The 22644-nt window shown below is 34.9% G+C and overlaps 7 protein-coding genes across 10 annotated transcripts; 3 read left to right on the top strand and 4 right to left on the bottom strand.

The window, feature by feature from the left end:
- Positions 1 to 703: 703 nt before the first annotated feature.
- Positions 704 to 2938, top strand: LOC17886581 (histone deacetylase 7). Its single transcript, XM_006293132.2, has 5 exons — positions 704 to 1335; positions 1611 to 2039; positions 2128 to 2270; positions 2423 to 2513; positions 2631 to 2938. Exons 1-5 carry the CDS (start codon positions 817 to 819, stop codon positions 2712 to 2714), a joined length of 1266 nt encoding a protein of 421 aa, XP_006293194.1. The 5' UTR covers positions 704 to 816; the 3' UTR covers positions 2715 to 2938.
- Positions 2939 to 3508: 570 nt separating this feature from the next.
- On the bottom strand, positions 3509 to 5776 carry LOC17885116 (kinetochore protein spc25). The gene is made up of 8 exons (XM_006291407.2): positions 5536 to 5776; positions 5313 to 5378; positions 4948 to 5094; positions 4632 to 4745; positions 4450 to 4539; positions 4227 to 4349; positions 3903 to 4114; positions 3509 to 3696 (listed from the first exon to the last, which is right to left on the bottom strand). Exons 1-8 carry the CDS (start codon positions 5720 to 5722, stop codon positions 3685 to 3687), a joined length of 951 nt encoding a protein of 316 aa, XP_006291469.2. The 5' UTR covers positions 5723 to 5776; the 3' UTR covers positions 3509 to 3684.
- A 632-nt stretch (positions 5777 to 6408) lies between these two features.
- On the bottom strand, positions 6409 to 6969 carry LOC17885627. The gene is made up of 2 exons (XM_006292411.2): positions 6688 to 6969; positions 6409 to 6564 (listed from the first exon to the last, which is right to left on the bottom strand). Exons 1-2 carry the CDS (start codon positions 6894 to 6896, stop codon positions 6528 to 6530), a joined length of 246 nt encoding a protein of 81 aa, XP_006292473.2. The 5' UTR covers positions 6897 to 6969; the 3' UTR covers positions 6409 to 6527.
- A 1390-nt stretch (positions 6970 to 8359) lies between these two features.
- Positions 8360 to 8808, bottom strand: LOC111830744. Its single transcript, XM_023783474.1, has 2 exons — positions 8597 to 8808; positions 8360 to 8477 (listed from the first exon to the last, which is right to left on the bottom strand). The coding sequence occupies exons 1-2, from the start codon at positions 8806 to 8808 to the stop codon at positions 8438 to 8440; spliced, it is 252 nt and encodes an 83-aa protein (XP_023639242.1). The 3' UTR covers positions 8360 to 8437.
- A 1608-nt stretch (positions 8809 to 10416) lies between these two features.
- Positions 10417 to 11067, bottom strand: LOC111830647. Its single transcript, XM_023783154.1, has 2 exons — positions 10865 to 11067; positions 10417 to 10456 (listed from the first exon to the last, which is right to left on the bottom strand). Exons 1-2 carry the CDS (start codon positions 11065 to 11067, stop codon positions 10417 to 10419), a joined length of 243 nt encoding a protein of 80 aa, XP_023638922.1.
- A 2158-nt stretch (positions 11068 to 13225) lies between these two features.
- LOC17887390 lies at positions 13226 to 18235 on the top strand. Of its 2 annotated transcripts, XM_006290471.2 has the most exons (13): positions 13226 to 13728; positions 13938 to 14073; positions 14177 to 14313; positions 14412 to 14613; positions 14703 to 14941; positions 15051 to 15162; positions 15253 to 15397; positions 15492 to 15634; positions 15730 to 15899; positions 16008 to 16298; positions 16392 to 16447; positions 16558 to 16772; positions 16862 to 18235. In XM_006290471.2, exons 1-13 carry the CDS (start codon positions 13516 to 13518, stop codon positions 18079 to 18081), a joined length of 3279 nt encoding a protein of 1092 aa, XP_006290533.1. In that variant the 5' UTR covers positions 13226 to 13515; the 3' UTR covers positions 18082 to 18235. The 2 variants fall into 2 exon arrangements, with proteins under 2 accessions (XP_006290533.1, XP_023639171.1); XM_023783403.1 differs by lacking the exons at positions 13226 to 13728; positions 13938 to 14073 and having other exon boundaries at positions 14227 to 14317.
- Positions 18236 to 18297: 62 nt separating this feature from the next.
- Positions 18298 to 22570, top strand: LOC17885971. Of its 3 annotated transcripts, none has more exons than XM_023783404.1 (5): positions 18299 to 20077; positions 20395 to 21384; positions 21576 to 21833; positions 21946 to 22088; positions 22221 to 22316. In XM_023783404.1, exons 1-4 carry the CDS (start codon positions 18644 to 18646, stop codon positions 22072 to 22074), a joined length of 2811 nt encoding a protein of 936 aa, XP_023639172.1. In that variant the 5' UTR covers positions 18299 to 18643; the 3' UTR covers positions 22075 to 22088; positions 22221 to 22316. The 3 variants fall into 3 exon arrangements, with proteins under 3 accessions (XP_023639173.1, XP_023639172.1, XP_006290543.1); XM_006290481.2 differs by having other exon boundaries at positions 18300 to 20077; positions 21576 to 21801; positions 22221 to 22570; XM_023783405.1 differs by lacking the exon at positions 22221 to 22316 and having other exon boundaries at positions 18298 to 20077; positions 21946 to 22089.
- Positions 22571 to 22644: the final 74 nt, after the last annotated feature.

Genomic DNA, 22644 nt, shown 5'->3' with positions numbered 1-22644 from the left:
CCAATAACTTATGTTAAGATATTATGTTATCATAATAATGTAATAGTTATTACGATAATTTAAACATTAGCATACATCAATATGTATATTGCTAACTAAATTGTTACCATTTTTTTTTAATTAAGAATGTTAAGTTTAGATATTCTAATTAAAGAGACTATTTGAGTAAATTTTTAGAAGAGGCAACGAAAGTGTTAGAGATTTGTTGTAGCATGAAGAAAAAATAGATGAAAGAGTAGAAAAAATAAAAAAAAAATAAAGAAAATATAATAGAGATGTTGATAGAGTTTCTTGGGGAGAGAGATATAGGGTTGGAAACTTGGATTAGTCCAAAAAGAGCATAGCACTAAATATACAAAATGATTGTATTTTCTTAAATAAGATATCTTATATGTGTATGAAGTGGTGTTTTTTTTTTTTAATAAACTGATACAAAAATTACAATTTTACATCAATTGCTATATCTGATGTTAAATACATTGTATCACCTTCACACACTGATACAAATTTTAAAAGCCGAAAGAAATTTAAAGGAGATTGTGCATATATACAATATAGAGATTTATAGATATGAGCGGGGGAGAGGTTACATTGTATATTGGGCTTAACTTAGGCCCATTATTTGTGGGTCTAGTTAGTGTTAAACTTAGACTCAATAAGCTTCATCTGCTTCGAGCTTAATAGTATAGTATAAATAAAATACAGGAGGAAAAAAAAACAGAGAGAGTAGCACTAAAAATCAAATCGGAGATTTTCTCGTTTCTTGGCGGAAAAAAAAAAAGAAAGAAAGAGAAAACGCAGTGAAACAGAAAGAAAATGGCGACGGGTCCCGACGGAGGAAAACGTCGCGTGAGCTACTTCTACGAGCCAAAGATCGGCGACTACTACTGCGGCGTCAACCAGCCAACGAAACCTCAACGAATCCGTGTCACTCACAACCTCGTTCTCAGCTATAACCTCCACCGCTACATGGAAATCAACCGCCCGGACCTTGCCGCTGCTTCCGATTTCGAGAAGTTTCACTCCCCGGAGTATGTCGAGTTCCTCAAATCCGTCACGCCGGAGACCTTAGACGATCCTTCCGTCTCTCAAAACCTCAAGCGCTTCAACGTCGATGTGGATTGGGACGGTCCTGTTTTCCACAACCTCTTCGATTACTGCCGCGCTTACGCTGGTGGTTCTATTAGCGCCGCCGCGAAATTGAACCGTCAGGAAGCAGATATTGCTATCAATTGGGCCGGTGGGATGCACCATGTGAAGAAAGATAAGGCTTCTGGCTTTGGCTATGTCAATGACGTTGTGCTTGGGATTCTCGAGTTGCTCAAGGTGTTCAAGGTAACTGTTTCATTTGCTTTCCAAGATTATCCGTGGCATTTGCAATTTCATGAATCTTGAGGTGTCTAAATTGGAAATTAGGCTTAGAATCTGGGAATTATGTGTTGAATCTGCAATTTCCTGATCCTAGTGTTCAGATTTAAGCGTTGATTCGTGAATCTTGATGCATCTAAAACAGAGTGTTTCTTCGTTTAGAACTAGAAGAACGTTTTGTTTTACTTGATCTAATTACCGTGGCTGAGACTGAATGCTTTGTTAACTTTTGATTTTGACAGAGAGTTCTCTACATAGATATTGGCTTTCCTCATGGGAATGGAGTGGAAGAAGCATTTAAGGACACTGATAGAGTTATGACTGTTTCTTTCCACAAAGCTGGGGACACCGGTGACATAAGTGACATTGGAGAAGGGAAAGGACAATACTGTTCTCTAAATGCACCACTAAAGGATGGTTTAGATGATTTCACTCTTCGTAGTTTGTTCGTGCCTGTTATCCACAGGGCTATGGAAATCTATCAGCCAGAAGTGATTGTTCTTCAGTGTGGTGCTGATTCACTAGCTGGTGATCCGTTGGGTACATTCAACTTGTCTATCAAGGGTCATGGAGATTGCCTACAGTACGTGAGATCTTTAAATGTTCCTCTCATGGTCTTGGGTGGTGGAGGTTATACTCTTCCAAATGTTGCCCGTTGCTGGTGCTATGAGGTTCTCTTTTGTTAACTTCGACTATGTGTTTTCATATCATACAAGTCTTTGTTCTGAAAAGGTGTTTATTCTTGTTGCCTTGTTGCAGACAGCAATTGCGGTTGGAGTCCAACTTGACAATGATCTCCCAGCCAATGACTACATGAAGTATTTCCGTCCAGATTACAATCTTCATGTATTGCCAACCAACAGGCAGAATTTAAACACACCAGGAGATATTATGACAATGAGGTAACCTTTCTATTAAGACTGATCAAGTTTGGTGCCAATAATAGTTAAGATGTTCCCAGCTTTTGCTATATAAACCTCTTTGTCAATCCTCGTCCTTCTCTTATCTAATTATGGAGCTCCATGATTAAAACTATATGTGCCTTCAATTATAGGGAAAGATTACTAGCGCAACTTTCACAAGTAATGCACGCACCTAGTGTACAGTTTCAAGACACTCCATCAAGCAGTCAAGCCACTGAAGCGGTACAGTTTCATTCATTCATTTCTGCTTATAAACATTCTACAATCATTCATTCAATACTCATTTCCAAGTGTGTTTTGTCCTATGCGGCTAATTAAGATTCACGTGCATATCTGTAGGCGGAAGCGGACATGGAGAAGAGACAAAATCCAAGCACTTTGAGTGGCAATCCAAGTTATGAATCAGACTGTAACGAGGATTAGCAGCATTTTCTAGGATAAGGCCAAGGGTAAAGTGTCATAGGAGGATTCTTCATATTCAAATTTTCACCTTTTTCTGAGTTTTTCCTAAAACCATGTACATAAAGATCGATTTGTGTATAAGAAATCAACATTGTAGATAAGAGTGATCAGAACAAAGCTCATATATTGTAGGAAGTTGAAGCAACGTATTGTTGTTGACAAAAGTCTCAAAAATTCTCTCTGCATTATGTGTACACTTTAGTGTATTATAGTGTAGTTGATGCTATCTTCAAGAAGATGTACTACAAGATATTGCATATCTCAAGAACAAGAACCACTGACTTTATTTATCATTCCTTTCTTGACAAGTTTGGAGATCAACAGTAGCTCAAAGTCAAATACGAATAGGATAATCAATTGTTCAATTTTTTGGGAAAAAAATAAAGAAATCATAATTTTGATTTTCTTATTTTTCTTGTTGATGATATACGTAGTTGAGTGTATATTCTTATGCGTAAATTAGCCTATCGAGTTCTTAGTTATGATTATTATATACAGTAACTATCGATAACGTAGGCATTCACCAAAAAAAACTATCGATAACGTAGGCTGAACAAAGAGATTGAAAACAGAATTGGGATGGAGACATCCAATCCAAAAGAGAAGAAGGAGATGATATGACATATATCTTTTAATGTATTTGGTCAAATTTAAGATAGAATATAGAGTTGGTTGTGGCCTCGGTAGTTTTGATTGACTGGTGATTGTTAACGATAAACTGTAAGAAGAATATATATAAGCATAAGCACCCACACTGGTAAAGAAATCAACATTATGATTTGTGTGTAAGCGTGATTACAACAACAGCCAAATATTATAAATAATTTGAACAACAGATTGTTGTTGACAAAAGTCTCCAAATTTCCCTCATCATCACCTACACTCTAGTGTATTCCTTGATGCTTGTGAAGAGTAAAACAGAGCTCTACCTTCATTTCTTACCCTGTAACAAGTAATCACTGTATAAGTTGTCCATTGAATACTATAAGGCTACCTGTGATCAGTTCATTTATTATTATTCAGATAGAATATTATTTTGTCTAGTTGTTATGAAGATAGCTTCTGGTATCGTACTTTTGAAAACTATACTATCTAACAAATATTTGAATTTGATGTTGTAACATTTAGTACACAATGAGTATTCAGTACCTTAAGGCGAGAAGAACGCCGAGTCGCAGACGTGGATACTGGAGAGAGGAGTGGTGAATCGCTAGCTCTTTTATGTCGCCGATATACTTGAACTTTAGATCTCTTGTTCTCTGGAGTTGAAATGTTTGTATCAGTGGAAAATGATATAGCTGGAGCTGAAGCAGATATGACAGAAGTTTCCTGTTGCAGATGTTCTGAATGTGTTGGCAGCTCTAAGAACCAATAAAACATAAGTCTTGGTCATATTCAACATTATATATTTCGAAAACAATATTTCTGACTTTGGAGATTGAGGTTATAAAAGGATATGCGGAGACTATTTACCAGATAAAGTGGATTTCAGAAACATCTCCCTCATCAGACGAACAAATCTGAAAAGGTCATTGGTTTTATTCAATTCTTGAACCATCCCTTTGATGTCATCCAATTGCAGGTCGCAATCCAATACTAATATAAGATAATGATAGCAACAGTTTCATGTTACAAGATTATTTGTAGACAATAAAACTGTAGTTGATGCTATCTTCAGAGAAACATATATACTCACGTGTGTAGATGTCATTTCCATAGTGAACTGTAAATGAAAATTCGCGTGTCGGCCTTTTTGCATCAATGTTGGTGAATGTGAATTTAACTCCTGTAAGAGAAGTTGAAACAACAAGATCTTTTAGGGTCAAGGTTCAGTAATAAAGAACTAGGATTGTTACAAAAGCAGTTCGCTCTTATTACCATGTCCAGCTTCAACATGAAAACCAAGAGCCTGATTGTACCAAGAGATGGCTTCATGGATATCTGATTTTTCTTCAGTGACTTTGCCAGCATTATCCTTAGATGTTGACAAAGCTTTATCGGAAGAAATAAATAGAAATATGTTAAGCTTGGTCTTCAGTAAATTATGTGATTTCTTCAAGTAAAATAGAAAGAAAGCAGAGTACTTTTCCTAGATCTTCACTTTACAAAGTCCCAAAAGCATGTAGCTGACTCATGAAACTTCTATGTATATAAAGTTGAGAATTACATATAAAATCAGTAAAGCTAACAATACCTTGCAACTGTTGGGAGATCATTCTCGCAGAGTCTTCCTTCTTTGACTTCTGCAACTGCAACTTTCTTCTAAGCACTTCAATCCTAGACTGTGTTGCAGATATGGAATCCCTAATCCCCATTTGCCGTGCCTCTTTACGGGTCTTCACTAAACACAAAGATCGAAAACATCCCAAAGCGGTAAGATATCCAAGCTCAGCAAAACATGATACTGATGTTCTAACAAAGCAAAATATTGTAATCTATACAAGCAAGAAAACAACACCAAGGAGAATCTTATGTTTTCAACATCTTATTTAAGAAACTGGAACAAGTTCAAAGTTTAAAGCTTTTAAGGTAATGGGATGTGAAGGTGGTGAATGATACCTGCCAACACTTTAACGAGTTCATCCTCTGCTTCTCTCAGATCCGCTTTCATATTCGCTAGTTCCACTGTAAAAATCAAAGATAGAACCGCTCAATTTCACCAGTCTGATTCAAATTAGAAAACCCTAATTTCACAGAGACAGAACCTAAACCCAAAAATGTTTAAAATTGACGAGTTGGGTCATACGAAAATGAGTGGTACTAATCGAATTTTGAATTTAACCTTGGCTTTGTGCAGTGGCTTGAGCTCGCTCCAGTAATGAGTCCATCGATCTCCTGAAAGGAGAAGCGATGAAGGAATCGATTTTATTACGCTGTTCATCTAAATCTTTCTGACACATGAGTCCCAGTGACGCCATAGTCTTCCTCGCCGTTGTATCTCCACCAGCGATGCCGCTAATTTGTTTCATCACCAAAGCGAGAGTGAGAGAGAGAGAAAGAGAGAGACTCAATTGAAGTTTAGCCCGCCATTTGAATTTGATTTTGAGTTTCGAAATGCTTCAAAACGCTAACTACCGAGACAGATGAGATCCCCCAAAACGACAGTGTTTTATAATTTGATAAATCCAAACTCATTGGGCTCATAACTATTAATCCTCAAATGGCCCATTAGTGTATATGTTTTCTTTTAGTTAAACCATTGAAGTTTCGGATCTTTGGCCCATAATCTCTTTCGATATAATTATCATCGGTGATAACGTAAATTAGATACTTCGATGGTTACATTTTGTGGAAAGTTGTAAGTTTTTTACTGACACACATTATAGTTATATACTACCGTTACATGCACTATTGTGTTAATACATTTCCGTTACGCTGTTTTGTTCAACTTTATTACACATTAGAGAAAGACAAAGACTCTGTTAAAGTGCATTAAACTACGTTACGTACGTTTCGTTTCTACAGTTCATGTCTTCTCTAATCTCTACCTGTTCAAATGATTTTGCCAGGAAGTTCCTATCATTCAAGATCTAAATATCTCGATCATAGAGAGTTTACGAGGCTAAAACTGGAGTCAACAGGTACTTAGATTGACTTGAAACCAGAAGAACGAGTTACAAAAAAAAAATATTAAAAATTGATTTGTAGACTCAAATTTCTTATGAAAAGAAAGAAAGTGACTTTTCATTAATCTTAATATATTGGTGGATTATTGTTTTCATTACATAAGATTAACAAAATACTTATTACATTAGAACATTTGATGATGATGATCTATCCTCCGATGTTGTTCACTCCTACAGCCTTCACCCTGCAATGTCGCCGTAAATATAAATCATTATTCAAAACACAAATTAAAAGATTTGCATGATCCATATATATATATATGTAATATAATTAAAGAGTTTATATATGAGTTATGATGTATTATTACAAAGGAAGAGGTGGAGAGCCACATTTCTGGTGTAGACATCTACGGAGACAAGGGGATTCAGGGATGGTGATGCGGCCGCCACATTGGTCGATGCAAAATTGCTTGCATGTCGGTCCTAACCTCATTGCTTCTCCTTCTCTTGTGGATGCCATCACCACCACGATCACTATCATCATCATCATCATCATACTCCATTTCTTCATCTCCATCTTTTATAACTTATTCTTTCCTTTGATTCTATAAGATTATGTGTGAGTTTGCTTTCTCTCTGTTAATTTGTCATAATTGTGTGTGTGTGTATATATAATGGCCAAACATTTATTACTATAAGTTTAAAGTTTGACTAAAGGATAGAAACAATAAAATAATCATAATTACTTTTTTTTTTTTTGGGCAACTAATCATAATTACTTATAAATATTCTATACTTATTTTTATTTTATACCATTTTCATAAGTTCTATATATTAAGTAAATATATACAGTAAAACCTATATAAATTAATATTCTATAAATTAATAAACATTATAATGCAATAAATTTCTGCTGGTTCCAAGTTGGGTCAGTGTAAAAATTAATTAAATTTGATAAGATAATAAGATAATATTTTTTTTTAAATCCCTATGTAATACTCCATCTGTTTCATTATAAGTGATGTTTGAGGTTTTGGCACAGTACTAAATAATAAAACATATAACTTACCCATTTTCCATACAAACATCATTAACTAATATGAATTCAACCAGTAAGAAAATATGATGTAAAATATAATTGGTCAAAACATATTAAATACATTAAATTTTTGCATAGAAAATTGAAAACATCATTTATATTGAAAAAAAAAATTGGCTAAAACATCACTTATAATGAAACAGAGGGAGTATATAGTACCAAAAATATCATAAATTAATAATCACTATATATATATACATATATAGCATATATAAATATCAATCATATATGATATATATAAGTAGATATGTTGAAATATTCTTTTTTAGTTTTTGTAAAAATGCATTTTCTCCTAGAGCTCATCTCTATAAAAAAATATTTATGTTATTTAAACTACAATCTTATAATATACTCCATAACATCATAAAATAACCAAAATTTTCTGTATGTTTTCTATTTATAAATATGTATCATATTCATTTTTGTTTGTTTTACAGGATGTTAAAAGATAAAAATTGAGGTATTAATCATAAATTTGAATATATATGTATGTAATTTGTATATAAGTGAATTTATTTATAAAATTTAATTTCTTGTTAAAGTTTTTTTTAAAAAATATAGAATTCAATTCCAAACTATACAAAATTATAATCTTAAAGATACTTTATACAAAATTTAATTTCTTGAAGTATACTTTAGCTAAACAAATTTGGTTATAATGTTAACACTTCATAACAAATTCAACGTTGGGATGATTTGGAAGACATTGAGAAATGAAATGTTAGAGACGCAAAGTGTACTTTTTTTTATCAATGTTAAAATATGAGAAGAATAGAGTACACTAGTTTTTAGTGGGCCTTGATCGACAATTCAAGATTTAGGAAAGTAAGAACCGAATCATAAAATCTGTTGAACCAAATTGAGCTTAAGTTGTATAATATATAAAAATCGGTATCAATAAACAAGCCAAAAACACATCTAAACAACAAAGTGTTTTATGAATATCACGAACAATAAAACTAAATTTTTATCTTTAATTATTAGCTATGCTTTTGATCTAATTAAAAATCTAGAATAATCTATCCTCTGATTCCATGCTTTTGTTGAGCCTTCATCCTCCTAGAAGTCATAAAGAGTGAAAAAAAAATAAAAAATTCAGTTTTGTTATAAACAATTAACTTTATATTGTAAGGAAAAATATATACAAAAATGGATAAAGAGTATATAGAATATTTTACTTAGAATGATAAAGATTGGTAGGAAGAGAAGGAGGACCGCAATTAAAAAAGATGCATTGACGGACGCAATTCCTATCCCCAAGAACACACATATGCGTACACCGTTTCACACAATCCTCATATGACTCCGCAGCCTTGACCTCACCTATCATGGTTCCAACCAACACCATCATCATCATCATAAACATCAACATTACCTTCATCATCCCCATGATCTCTTTTCTCTTTTAACTTTTGTTTATTTTATTTGTGTTATAAATTTGTTAGAGTGAATGATCCCTTATTTGTAGTCGTGTAAACCTAAACAGTTCTACGTCATTAATATCGTATTTAATAAGTTGACCAAACAAATGTAGTTTTTTTTTGGGGGTCAAATATATATAATGTTCTCTTTATTAGTATTACTTTAATACTATTTTGAGAAATGTATATATCATGAATTAAATTATATTATATCTTAATGTGTTAAATTTAAGGAAAAAGCATCTTCCATATTTATATCGCCTTAATATTCATGGCTATAGCATCGTAACATAAATAATTCGTGGTCTTTTTTGACTAAATCGCCTTATAGCCACGAATATTTGCGTTTGCGCAATTGGCTATAAGTTATTTTTTTACTAGATATAATACGCTATATTGATAGTTCAAAACTTTTGCTTGAAAATGAATAAAAATACGAAACTACTCAAAATTACCAGTAAATATTAAAGTTATTTTATCTTCAAGTCTTAAACTTATCTTTATTTAAATATTGATTGAAATTTTTTTCCAATGATGTATAGTCAAAAACTAAAAACATCAATTCTTATAAAATTATAAGTATTTATTTTTCCACATTAAAAACAGGAGAAATGCCCTTTTTCATAGTCTTGACATACTTAATGCTCAAAACTTAGTAAGAAAAAGTTGGTCTTCTTAGAAAAATAGAAAATATCATTCGCAATACTCCATATAGTAACTAATTATATTTTCATTTTGTTGTTGATTTCTTTGACCAATTTCCCCTATTAAACATTTTGGACTACTCATAACAAAGATAACAAGATATAATTATTTCTCCCTGATATCTTTTTCATATTAATTTTAGCATAAAACTATGGTTGTTTCTCTCCTCAATCGAAGAAGGTTGTTTGGTTTCATGACATGCTACAGAATTTAAAATCCAAATTAAGTGTCCAAGTTAAACATGATTAAAGTGATGATGTCGTGGTGGCATAAAATTTTGTTTCTATTCGTAGTCTAGCAGATAGTTTAACCACGCTAATCATTCTTACCATACCATTAAACAAAAATATTTCACCCTAGCAATGTTGAAATCTTGTGTGTCGCGATCGTAGTTCAACTCCTCGCTCCATTATCAGTTTGTTGATACTAAATTAAAATATTGATTTCATCTGTTTTGTTTGTAGCTAGGTAGATAGATTGCCAATATATATATATTATACGTACTATAAAAGAATATAAAGAGTATAATATGAATGTCATCATGAGATTTAATTTAAAGAGAGAATTATATATATATAATCCCAAAACATGATTACAAATTTGAAAACCCAAATGCTGATCAAAATATGCCAATCTCCACAAGCATGGGAGGATACATGTATTTATCTGATTTAATCAATACTCATTACTAATCTTAATGTTATAATTACTGAAAGTAGAGCTTATTTTGATCGATTTAGTTAACAATTCGAAAAAATATATATTTAGACGATGATTCCGTTGTGGGAACAGTACTTTTTATGTCAATCATTTCTTGAAGCCAAAATTTAATTGATCATTTTGATTAGCTTACAAATATATCAATAATGTTTCTACTCTCTAATGTTTCTCATTCCTACGACAGCCTCCTTCCTGCAATATCACCATATGATTGATTAAAACCATTGTCACTTTTCTATATATACACACAGCAAGAAAATATAGTCAAGTATTCTTTTTTTTTTTTAAGCCTGTTTAAAAAAAAAAAAAGCATTTTTTTTTTTGTTTTTTGGTTAACAAACACAAGTATATTCAAGCCTGTATTTTTTCCTATTTAACTGTAATATATCTTTACTTTTGTTCAAATTATAATATCTATTTATCATAGTTTTTTTTGATAAACGTAAAACACAAACTATCATTTTGGGCTTATGTTAAGTTTATCAGTTTTTTTTTTTTGGTTAGAATCATCTCTTACAGAAAAGCATAATAATACGAAACTTAAACAGAATAAAGAATTAGAAAATTCAAAGTTAATGTAATAAGTGAAGAGATTATTACTTCCGTGATTGAAATGGATGACTTGGTGGTTTGTGGCAATGCTCACGTATACATGGAATGATGCATGTATCTTCAGGGACATAAAGACCACCACACTTAAACATGCACTTGTCCTCGCATGAGAGTCCCTCTACTTCTCTTCCAATGGTCGCTATTATCACTGCCACCAACAACATCAATACAATGCACTTTCTCATAGTCATTTCTCTCAAGTCTTCTTTTTATTTTATATGAAAAGTTTATGTGTATATATGTTCTATAAAATTTGTGTATGTATATATACACAGATGACATAATGACCAAACCTTGATTTGGTATTTATGTTCAATTCGGAAACACATTTGTAGGTCAAACTAGTCAACCGTTCTAACTTTGACTTTCTTTGAATTAAGATTTACTAAGGTAATTTTTATTCCATATATGAATTTATGTAAATTTTATGGATTAAACTGTTTAAAAAAAGTTTCAAAATTATTTTAGCTTTTTAAATAATTATATAAACTACTTTATTGTAGATAAACTCTAAAGAACAAAAAGTCAGAGATCGATTATAGCCACTACGCATTAAGAATAAAGGAATGCGAGACAAAATCTTCTCCACCAAATCTCTTGGAAGATTGGACATATTCACCGTTTTTTTCTTTCTTCTATTTCAATTTCCAACACGGATCGATGGAGAGTTATGTAGAGAATCTATTTATTGAATCGTTTTAAAATATTTAAATTGAATAGAAAAATTAAAGAATTTCAAGATTTTAATGTGATAATATAAAGTAACTGACAAATTCTATCACACCACCACAAAAGAGGAGACTTGTTTCTTTATTTGTATTTCTTTATTTTCTATTAAATTTAAATCAAATAACATTGCCATGAAAACCATCTTAATATTGAATAATATTAGTATTTACTAGAATTCTTAAACAAAAAAAAACTGAATAACATTAGAACTTAAATTTATGAAATACACAATTCAGTAACACTAGACTTGTAATTAAAAAAAAAAAATTATTTCAAACTCAATGAATGATTATAAAATATTGAAAATGAATATAAAAATGAAAGAATTTCAGATTTTAATGATATTAACAATAATGAAAGATTTTTCAACTATATAGTTATGTGAGAATATCTTATTATATAAAATTTGGTTTCAAAATTAGCAATTAACAAGCTCGTGACCCGTGTCAAGTATATTAATAAGATTCTGACATGTGTAATTCTTTTTTCTAAATCAAAAAGGAAAATTAACAAAATAAAATATGTATATTGTTAATTTTCCATTGCATGTGTGCTCTCAATTAGATTTTGACATTAAAAAATATATAATTTTAAAAGAAAAACAAAATGAGTTATTTAACATAATTTTTAAATGAATACAAATGTTATTTTTTTGTTATAACATAAAAAATTAATTTGTAAGTAAAAACACAAAAACTTAAAAAAATAGAGAACTTATAAAAATAAGATTAAAATCCGTGATAAATATATGTATTAGTATAGTTTTTACATGTGTTTATTTTAAGATTGTAATGGATGTAATTGATGTGAAAACATAAAGAAAATAAAAAGGAAAAAATGAGCACATATGAATGAATTTTAGTTATTTGATTAAAATTAAAGAGAACGTTAGTTAGAAACATTCTTGGGAGTGCATGGATCATTCTTATCCGTGATGGACTTATCCTAATCTGTAAGCCAATCAAATATAATTTTTTGATGTTTTGCTGAGATTAATGTTTGTTAATTGGTATGGTTTAGTCACAACGGTGCTAGGTCGACCTACTTTAGCCACCGCCTTTAGCGTCGTGACTCGTAACACTTATATCAGATTGTTTTTCTATGTCTTGTAATAAAGATCCATCTTTTCATTGAAAGTATCATCACTGATCTGAAAACGATGGTCCCATCCCATGTGTATTGAATGTTAAGTTTAGGAAGAAGTGACTTTAAATGCTTCTTGTTGGTTTTTTTCTAAACATTAAGCAACACAGAAACGCAATTCTAGTAGCATTGGTGTCCTTACAGAACATCTAAATCATTCTAAAAGATTTGTCTCTTGTTAGAAGTTGTACGATATTTTGTGTAGACTTGTTCTTGCACTTTAGATTTTAGCTTAGCTAGAAGAAACTTTGTTTCTGTTGCACAACATGGCAACAAAACTACGAGAAGAATTACATTATAAGTTTATTCTTTTCCTTATGTCATTTTTTTCTTTTCAAGTTGTGGCATAGACAAAGTATATAATACAGACAGACAGTCCTGGAATAATAATAAATTCTTCAAGAGTTTGTCTATTTCTTGAATTAGTCTCTCTTCTTTTTATTTTCCTTCTCTCTCTCTCTCTCTCTCTCTTCCAATCACTGTATCTCCCATCGCTCTCATGCATACACTATCCGTTATCTCTCTTCCAAAGCCATCATCGACCACATAAGCAACTACCCATCTTGTTTTTAATCCTCTGCCTCTCTCTCTTTTCCTCTTCACCAACTCATTATCTCTACAATGTCTTCTTCTGCTCTGTCCAGAATAATAGTCTAAGTGAATTCCATGGCTGTCATTTGCTTATAAATTTTTACTCTCTGTACTAATGATTGTATCATAAGGAGTTTTCAAAGATCTAAGCTGCTGCATTTTTTTTGTTGGAGAAAATGGGTCTACTTAAAAGTGCATGGCTTCTTTTGCTTTTCTGGGTTGTCTCTTCTCCTTTGTGTTTCAGGTTTCATTACTGTTATGGTTCAGAGCTCTCTGTCAAGTTCTTGAAAGCACCTCCTGCTACTTCAAGATTTAGCTCTGCTAAATTTTCCTTTCAAGCTTTTGAGGATGGAAACAGAACTTGTTCAAGCTGCAGGTTCCATTGCAAGGTTGAGTTTATTAGACCCTCGCCAGCTATAAAGTCTTCACTGTCAACCAAATTTCTATATGGGTTTGCTGAGAAAAGAGTTTTGAGTTTGAAATCAAGAATTGTGTCAACTTAGTTTAAGTTTGGCTTTACTGCCTATTTAACTTTTGTGAATGGCCAACAAACACATGTGTCTCTGTTTGATGGAAAAAGATTGTGTGTTCACTGCAGCTAGATGACCGTTTTAGTTTTGATTGCCATCAAAGAAGAGTATCCTACACGAAGTTGCTAGATGGGGATCATACACTTGAGGTCTGCGCAAATAAGATGCATGGATTTGGCTGCAATACCTATCACTGGACTGTTGGTAAAGACACTATTCTTACACCTCTTTGTTTTTTTTTCGTGAATCTTTCTTGTTTGGCCCTTTTATTGCTTTTAGACACCATTTCACTTAATTGTGTATGCAGATACGGTTTCACCTACAGCCTTTGTGACTGCATCAATGCCATTTACAAGTGCAAAAAACGTGTCTGTTAATATTACTTTTACTGAGCCATGTGTTGGTGGCAGAGGTTTTAGATGTTCATCTGTGAATGCCTGCGACGTGAGTACGTAACCTTATTTACATGGGATAATCTCAATAGTTTGAGGCTTTCATCTTCTTGTTCTCTAGTCTTGACACGGTTTTAAGTGATGTAACAGCTTCTTGTCTACGGTGCTGGCCAAGTTATACCGTCTTCACTCACTGTTCTTGACCAATTTCTTAAATATTCACTGCTTGTGGGATTATCTCCTGATGCTCAATATGGAAGGATTGTGTTGGTGATGAATAAGAATGTTTGTTCTGACAAAGCTGGTAACAATTTCAAGAGAGCTTTGGGTTCGCGTTTCTTTGTCCATTTTGGTGAGTTTCCTTACCATTTCTTTATCCGTTTGGTTTTCTTTAAGAAAAAGCTTTAAGGAAGACTGATTTTGAACTTTGTTGGCATCTAGACAGAAGAAACGTTTTTGTCGACCTACGAACTCATGTCCCAGAGAAGTTACTTAAGCTAAACAACCAAACTAGGACGGTGCAGGCAACCAATGATAATGACAAGCTGAATGTTTACTTGTACTTCTCTGAACCGGTACTGAATTCTTCAACTGAAATTCTCAGACTACTAAGCACAAACCAAGGTGATTTGCTTCCTGTTGATGGAAAAACCAATGGGAATCGCCGTTTTGCGTTTATGGTTTGTGTTTCACTTGCTCTCTCCCAGGGTTATTTGGTGCTTATCATTCTATTTCATTGCATGTTAATCCTTTAATAATGTAACATTCAAACTCTTTTTTTGTCCTCAGGTCACAAATACATCACGGCGTGCTATAGTCACGGTGACCCTTGACTCGGATTCAATAAGAAGCAGACATGGGACACCTGCATCTCCAACTGCACCACTGACTTTTCTTTATGGTGAGTAAGTTACACATTTGGTTTTTTTCTAGATATATTTTTTCATTCGTTCACTAAGATGAAACATCCATGTGCCTGATCTTTATATAGATACCGAGAGACCTCATGTTTTATTGAACACAACATCTGGTATGAGGACAAGAAAGCACACCATCCCTGTCTGGATAAAATTCATGAAGCCTGTGTTTGGGTTTAACTCCTCATTTGTATCAGTCTCAGGGGGATATCTTGATAGGTTAGTAGTTTGTGTTTCTTTGAACTTCTCATAAAAATTGTAGTTTTGATGGTAAGTGATAGTTTCTCTTCTTTTGTTATCTACAAATTTCCAGCTTTGAGGAACTGAGTGGAAGCATATATATTGTATATGTAAAAGCCAACACCAGTACAATTTCTGTGAAGGTTCCTGAAAATGTTACTCAGGATGTCGCTGGAAACAAAAATTTAGCATCTAATATCCTAGAAGTGAAACATTGTAAGCGTTTTAACCACTTTATATCTGTTATCAAGTGTAATTTGTTTATTTTTTTGCTTCTGCCAATGGTTTCCAAATGTCGCACTTCATTGCAGATTCTGTGCCTGTGCTATCTTCTGTGATTTCTTGGATATCAACTTATATTTTCTTGGTGACATCTTTCGTTGCGGGTCTCCTCACTCTTTCAACCACAAGCCTTTATTCTCTTGGCGCATTTCCAAGACCATCTCCTTATCTCATATCAGACCCTACAAGGAACCTTTTCGTATGATTTTTTACTCATTTATAAAACAACACATTTCTTTTGCCTTTGCTTCCCTGCAAATTACATAATTAATCCAATGGTATTGTATGCTTTGTGGTTCTAATGCAGAGAACTGCCTGTCACATTCAGTTTTTTGCACTCTCAAGATGGCTACCAGTGACATTGCCTGTTGATTATTATGAATTTGTGAGAGGGATTCAGTGGATAATCCCTTATTTTCCTCTCCCATGGGAAACTAAGCACAAGGAACAGATCATGGTGGCCACAAGTCCTTACATTGGTCCACATTCCTATATTTCTAAAACTCAGAACGACATGATTAATCTACAGACATCAACTAATGCTGAGTCAGTATACGGATTGCCACTCACCGCGATGGAGTACAGATTATTCTTTGAGGTCACAAGAAACTAAATTCCTCAACGCTTGTTTTTTTTGGTTGTATTTCATTACTCGTTTGTTCATGTTTTGATACTGTATGAATGTTTACAGACCTCAAATCTTAAGCCGGAAGCAGAACATGTTCTTGGTCTACCTCATTCAACAGTGTAAGTCACTACAATCCTCGTTTGTGAAGATGACATTTCAGCATTGGTTGCTTACATTTCATTTAAGAAGAAGCCATAACTCTTTGATTTATAATTCTTCTTTCTTGTAGATGGAGAGATTTCTATAGGATCATGTTTTGGTTAGCTATTATTGGGGGAAGTTTGGTACTATTGCATATATTCCTCTCTCTTATACTGAAGTTCAAGAAAGCACACACTGAAAAGAAGAGGAGTTTCGGTGCGTTTGTCTTCCCAAGATTCGAGCTGTTTCTTCTCATTCTCGCTTTACCCTCAATCTGCAAAGCTGCAAGGAGTCTCATACAAGGTATTGTTAATACCAGCCTTGCAAGTCTCAGACAAGGTTTAGTTGGAAGAATCTGTGTTAACTCATTCACTAAATTCTCTCTTTCTCAGGGTATTTCAAACATCAAGGAGCTGCAGAAGCTAGTGTCATTGTTGGCATCCTCGTGCTTTGCGTGGTAGCTGTTCTGCTTCTAGCATTGTTTATCTTTCTCTCGTTCGGGATAACGTTTGGGAAGTTGTTACAGTACAAAGAAATCCATCAAGAAGGCCAAACTTTCCACTGGTACCAAGAACTCATCCGAGTGACCCTTGGTCCTGGTAAAAGAGGCCAATGGACATGGAAAACAGAGAAGAACTCTGTCTATCTAACTAGGCTAGGTCCAGTATTCGAAGACTTAAGAGGTCCACCAAAGTACATGCTCACACAGATCTCAGGAAGCAATCCACTCAAGCAACGAGATGATCGCATCATCGCATCAGATGATGAAAACGAAGATGCTGAAGCTCCTTGCATACAGAAACTGTTTGGAATCCTTAGAATTTACTACACATTTCTCGAAACTGTGAAGAGGGTGTGTTTGGGGATTATTGCTGGTGCTTACTTTGACAACGAGACTGCGAAAACTCCCATAGTGGTCTTGTTGAGCATCACTTCCTTTCAGCTGTTTTTCCTAGTTCTCAAGAAGCCATTCATCAAGAAAAAGGTACAGCTCGTTGAGATCATCTCCATAGCATGTCAAGTCGGTGTATTCGCCTCGTGTCTCACGCTATTGACGAAAGAATTCCCAGAGGCTAGCGCAAAGAAACTCGGGATATTTATGGTCATGTTGTTCTTGATTGGGTTCATTGCACAGATGTGCAACGAATGGTACTCATTGTACAAACAAACAAAGCGGTTAGACCAAATCAACAGATCCTTCTTGAGTGGTCTCAAGATGTTTATCATTGGAATTGCCGCGTTAATACTGCCACATAAAATGATGAAGAGCAAGATACCTGCAGCTCAACTAGAAGGAAGAAGCAACAGCAATGGAGGCATTCCATTCTCAACCCCGGAAAACAGGTACATGAATTCTTCCGGAAGCCGAAGCTCGGGTAGTTTGGACAAGCCATGGTTGAGACAGATTAGAGAAATGGCAAAGGCTAGCTTCACAAGAGACAGGAGCAATAGTAAGGTTCCTAGTGATCCTTCGGGTAGCAAAAGTGGTTGGAGCAGTAGTATTTGGGGAACAAAGACAAGTGGAAGCTCTTCTAAAAACTCGTCTTCAGATTACAAATCCAGACCTAAAGGACTTTACAAAGATTTAGAAGCCATTTTTGCTTCAAAGTGATACTAAAAACATAATAATGTCATCAGTTTCTGCTCTGTGTATTCATTCTTGTACTCATTGAGTCATGAGGGTTACTTTATGATATTTAAAAACTGATGGGGTTTAGTAGGTATTAATACGAAGTATGAGGGCTGAATTGATCTTTTCACGAAAATAGTATATTTATAAATTAATATTATTTTATTAAGAAAAATAGTGGAAAAATTCGGAAACTGTCCGCGTCGCTGTGAGCTTCATGAGTCCCATGCCTTGTCTTGTTTGGCTCCGAGAAAAATCAATTCGAAAGAGACGAAGAAGCTCGAAGCATAAAGACGAAGCTAATTTACGCATCGTACAGCTTACATCGTGCACCTAAATCTCAGTTCCGCAGTTGCTTCTTCTTTCTCAAGTACTTGGGTCGATCAATTATCAATTTCAAATTTCAATTTCTTCCGATTGGGGAATTTGGCGTGCTTGGATCTGCACCAATTGGTGTGAGAATCCGTCTTCGTTCGTTATCTATCGATCGATTTTGTATAAGTTACTGTTTCTGATTCGGTTTTGATTTTGGTTGTGGTTTCAAATGATCAATGGAGAGGAGGAATCGTCGAGAGTTGAGTCTCTAGATTTTACTGATCAGTTACTGCAGAAGGAAAGTGGTGGAGATGCTTCACCAGGTTCATCGTTACATTACTCGTCTTGCGGTGAATCAGAGTTTGAGCGGTATTGTAGTGCTAATTCGGCTTTGGGAACGCCGAGTATGTGTAGCTCTACAGGACCGTTTCAGGATTCGTTGGAATCTGAATTTGGATCTTTCAAGGGAGGACTTTTTTCTGGGGATGCCACTGAGTTTGAGAATTTTAGCTTGGGGCCAAGTCTAATAAAGCTCTCCTCTTTGGATAACACACGAGGAATCCAGTTTTCTGATGAGGGTGGGTCTTGTAATGGTAGAATTACTATTGCACCTGGTTTAAACACCGGTATGATTCAAGAAAGTGGATATAGTGAAGATATGTCTGGTGAGTTGATGGACAGTGAAGCAACAATTGAAAAAGATTCCATGAATCAGTTAGGTGAAATGGAAAATAAGGAGGTAATGTGTAGATCAGATTCACAATTCCATACAAATGGTATAAATAGAGAGGATGGAAGTTCGATAGATGATGGACATTCTGATGGCGATGACTCACTTAGTGATACAAGTGATCATTCTGGTAAATATGTTCCCCGGAATTTACAGTATATAAAGGAGCCTAAAGATGAGAAAGATAATCCATTTCTCATCAATTCTTCCACTGCCTTTGGCACAAATGATTGGGATGAGTTTGAGCTTGAAGCCACAGAACTTGTTGACACTCATTTTGACTTCAGCGGGTTTGAGAATCACGATAAAGGGTGTACTGGAAGTGAAGGGACATCCACAAATTCATTTTCCGTAGCTTTACAAAAGCTTCCAGATGTAGCTCAAGCAGGAAAAGGGGAAGAGCATACAAATGTAACTGTGAGCACTAGACATGCTCCAGATGTAGGTGAATTTTGTTCAAATATTGACGATATACTAAGGTCTAGAGATTTAACTGTCTCAACTCAAAGGGAACAAGGTGACGTAGGAAACGACAGCATAACTGCCAGAGGTTTTGGAGACCTGAGTCCCAAAGACAGAACCTTAGTGGTTCCTCAATCACTAGTAACAGATGAGTCTCTTCATGACAGCTGTCTTAGCAACAATCAAACTAAAGATAGACCTGTCGTCATGAATTACCTTCAATCTTCTAGCGCTGACGACTTCCTCGACATTACACCAGTTGAGTTAGGAAACGAAGAATTTTCAGGTGGGGTTTGTGACCTAGATGCCAATGAACTACTTCATGAATCATCTGAGAATGGAAAACAGTCAGATACATTTGAAGAGTGCACCTCAGAACAGTTGTTGGCATCTCAGAACTCGGATAAGCCTTCATCTAGAGATTCACATCCTGTATCAAATGCCTTACAAGTCACTTACGGACAACCTAAGGTCAGCTGCTTAATGAAATTATTTATGATGATTTTTTTCTGCTTGTATTATAGAATGTGTCCTCGGGTAATGTATGAGTCTGTTGTGTCTGGGTAAACATTGCATTTCAATTTATTATGCTCCTCCCATATATAGAAAATGGAAATCTGAGGGGTTAATTGGCTGTTGTCTGACTACTGTTGTATTAGTGTCCCCATTCTAAGCCACTTGTTCATTAAGAAGGGATCCTGCAATCTGTAATTCTACTTTATCTCCTTTTGCTTTGATTCTTTTATTTTTGAATGAAATAATATGGTTTCGAATTTCTCATCTTGCAGAAGGAGAACACAGAGCTTAATGACTTTTATGATGATTTTGTTCATGATATGGAAGAGATACTGCTAGACTCTGGTGAATCATCTGGGGCAAGATTTTCTAAGAATGACAAGATGTTCCAACTACAGCTCTCTCTGCCTAACAGGGATGGGGGGCAAACTGCTACAACATCTGGTCTTGATGATTCATCTCCAATAGTTTCCCAGCGATTTAGGATTGATAGGGTTGAAGTTGTCGAGGTAAAGAAAAAGAAAGGTGATGTCTCGCTGAGTGAAAGATTGGTTGGGGTGAAGGAATACACAGTATATGTCATAAGGGTTTGGAGTGGGAAAGACAAGTGGGAAATTGAAAGAAGGTATCGTGACTTTTATAGTCTCTACCGTCGGTTGACATCTTTATTTGCTGATCAAGGCTGGACGCTTCCTACACCTTGGGCCTCTGTAGAGAAAGAATCCAGGAAAATATTTGGAACGTCCCCCAATGCTGTTGCTGAAAGGACTGTCCTTATTCAAGATTGTTTAAATTCAGTTCTCCAGTCCCGGTTTTTTCCCACACTTCCAAATGCGTTACTAAGGTTTTTGTGCCCTCAAGATGCATGTGCTAATTCTTCTGGGTCGGATTCTATAGTATCTCCAACATGCTCTGATGGCATCACTGCTACCGCAACCAGTTCTTCGTATGGAAATACCATCTCGTTCATTGTTGATGTTCGGCCTCACAAATCAGTAAAGCAGTTGCTAGAAGCGCAGCATTATATTTGCGCTGGATGCCACAGATACTTTGATGATGGAGCCACTCTTGTTCGGGACTTTGTGAATGCTCTTGGATGGGGTAAGCCTCGGCTTTGCGAATATACTGGTCAATTGTTTTGTTCTTCCTGCCACACAAATGACATGGCAGTTCTACCAGCAACAGTGTTACATCAGTGGGATTTTCATCGTTATCCAGTTTCTCAGTTGGCAAAATCATATCTGGACTCCATACATGAGCAGGTAAATTTAGGTCTAGTGATATTTGGTGTGATTTATTGACATTTTTTGGATACTAAGTGCTGAGGTAGAACACATTCCTTAGCAATACCTTTACTTCGCCTGGATATGGTTGATGTCTGACAAATCTTATTTTGCAACCTATGCTTTGTGTCAGTGCAGTCAACTCTTTTCTGACAAATCTTATTTTGCAGCCTATGCTTTGTGTCAGTGCAGTCAACCCTTTTCTGTCCTCGAAGGTCCCTGCACTCAACCATATTATGAGTGTCCGGAAAAGAATAACTATTATGCTTCCATATGTACGCTGCCCATTCCGCAAGACACTTAACAAAGGACTCAGTTCTCGGAGATACCTTCTTGAGAGCACTGATTTTTTTGCTTTGAGAGATCTAGTTGATCTTTCTAAAGGGCCATTTGCTGGTGATTTTCTTGAACTAAGTACTAAACTTCATGTGTGTCTGCGCTCATGCATATTTTTCCTCATGCTTGCACATGTTGACTCGTTTAATGTTAAGCACTTTATCTATTTCCTTGCGTTTTTAACATTGCCCTTAATAATGGCAGTTCTTCCTGGAATCGTGGAGACTGTTAGGAGAAAAATCCTGGAGCATATTACAGAACAGTGCCTTGTTTGTTGCGATGTTGGGGTTCCCTGTAATGCCCGGGAAGCTTGTGATGACACATCCTCTTTAATATTTCCATTCCAGGTGAATATATAACACATCTTCCCTTTTCTTAATTTTGGGTGCTTGATCACCAATTCATAGCCTTGATGGCATTGGATTTTTCTTTCCTCTACATGTTCATAATCCACCCCATATATTGAATGCAATGATTAGGAGAAAGATGAGGTTAACAAATGCCGGTCTTGTGGTTCAGTGTTCCACAAGAGATGCTTAGCAAGACTCTCAAACTGCCATTGTGGAGCACAACTAAAGCCGAACAAGAGCCCTGGAGAGCTGCAAGTATCGGAGAAGAAATCAGATTCTACGTCTGTCTTGCCTTTACGATTCCTCTCAGGTTTATTTGGAAAGTCAAAACAAGACAAAGAAACAACTATTCTAATGGGTTCACTTCCAAGCAACGATCTATAGATATGATTCTTTTGTGTATGTGTGTAAAACATGTCTTCTGTATTGTAAAACCTCAGCTTAACTGCAAGAATATAAACATACCTTCTTGTACCTTTTTTCTCGTTAAAAGACAATAAAATACGGTCCACTGAAATTCTTCTAGTTCATTCAACCAACTCACTATAGGAAA

This window comes from Capsella rubella, unplaced genomic scaffold (genome assembly GCF_000375325.1).
Source record: "Capsella rubella cultivar Monte Gargano unplaced genomic scaffold, Caprub1_0 scaffold_5, whole genome shotgun sequence".
NCBI classification, from domain to species: domain Eukaryota; kingdom Viridiplantae; phylum Streptophyta; class Magnoliopsida; order Brassicales; family Brassicaceae; genus Capsella; species Capsella rubella.
This window is presented reverse-complemented; position numbering and strand designations above follow the sequence as displayed.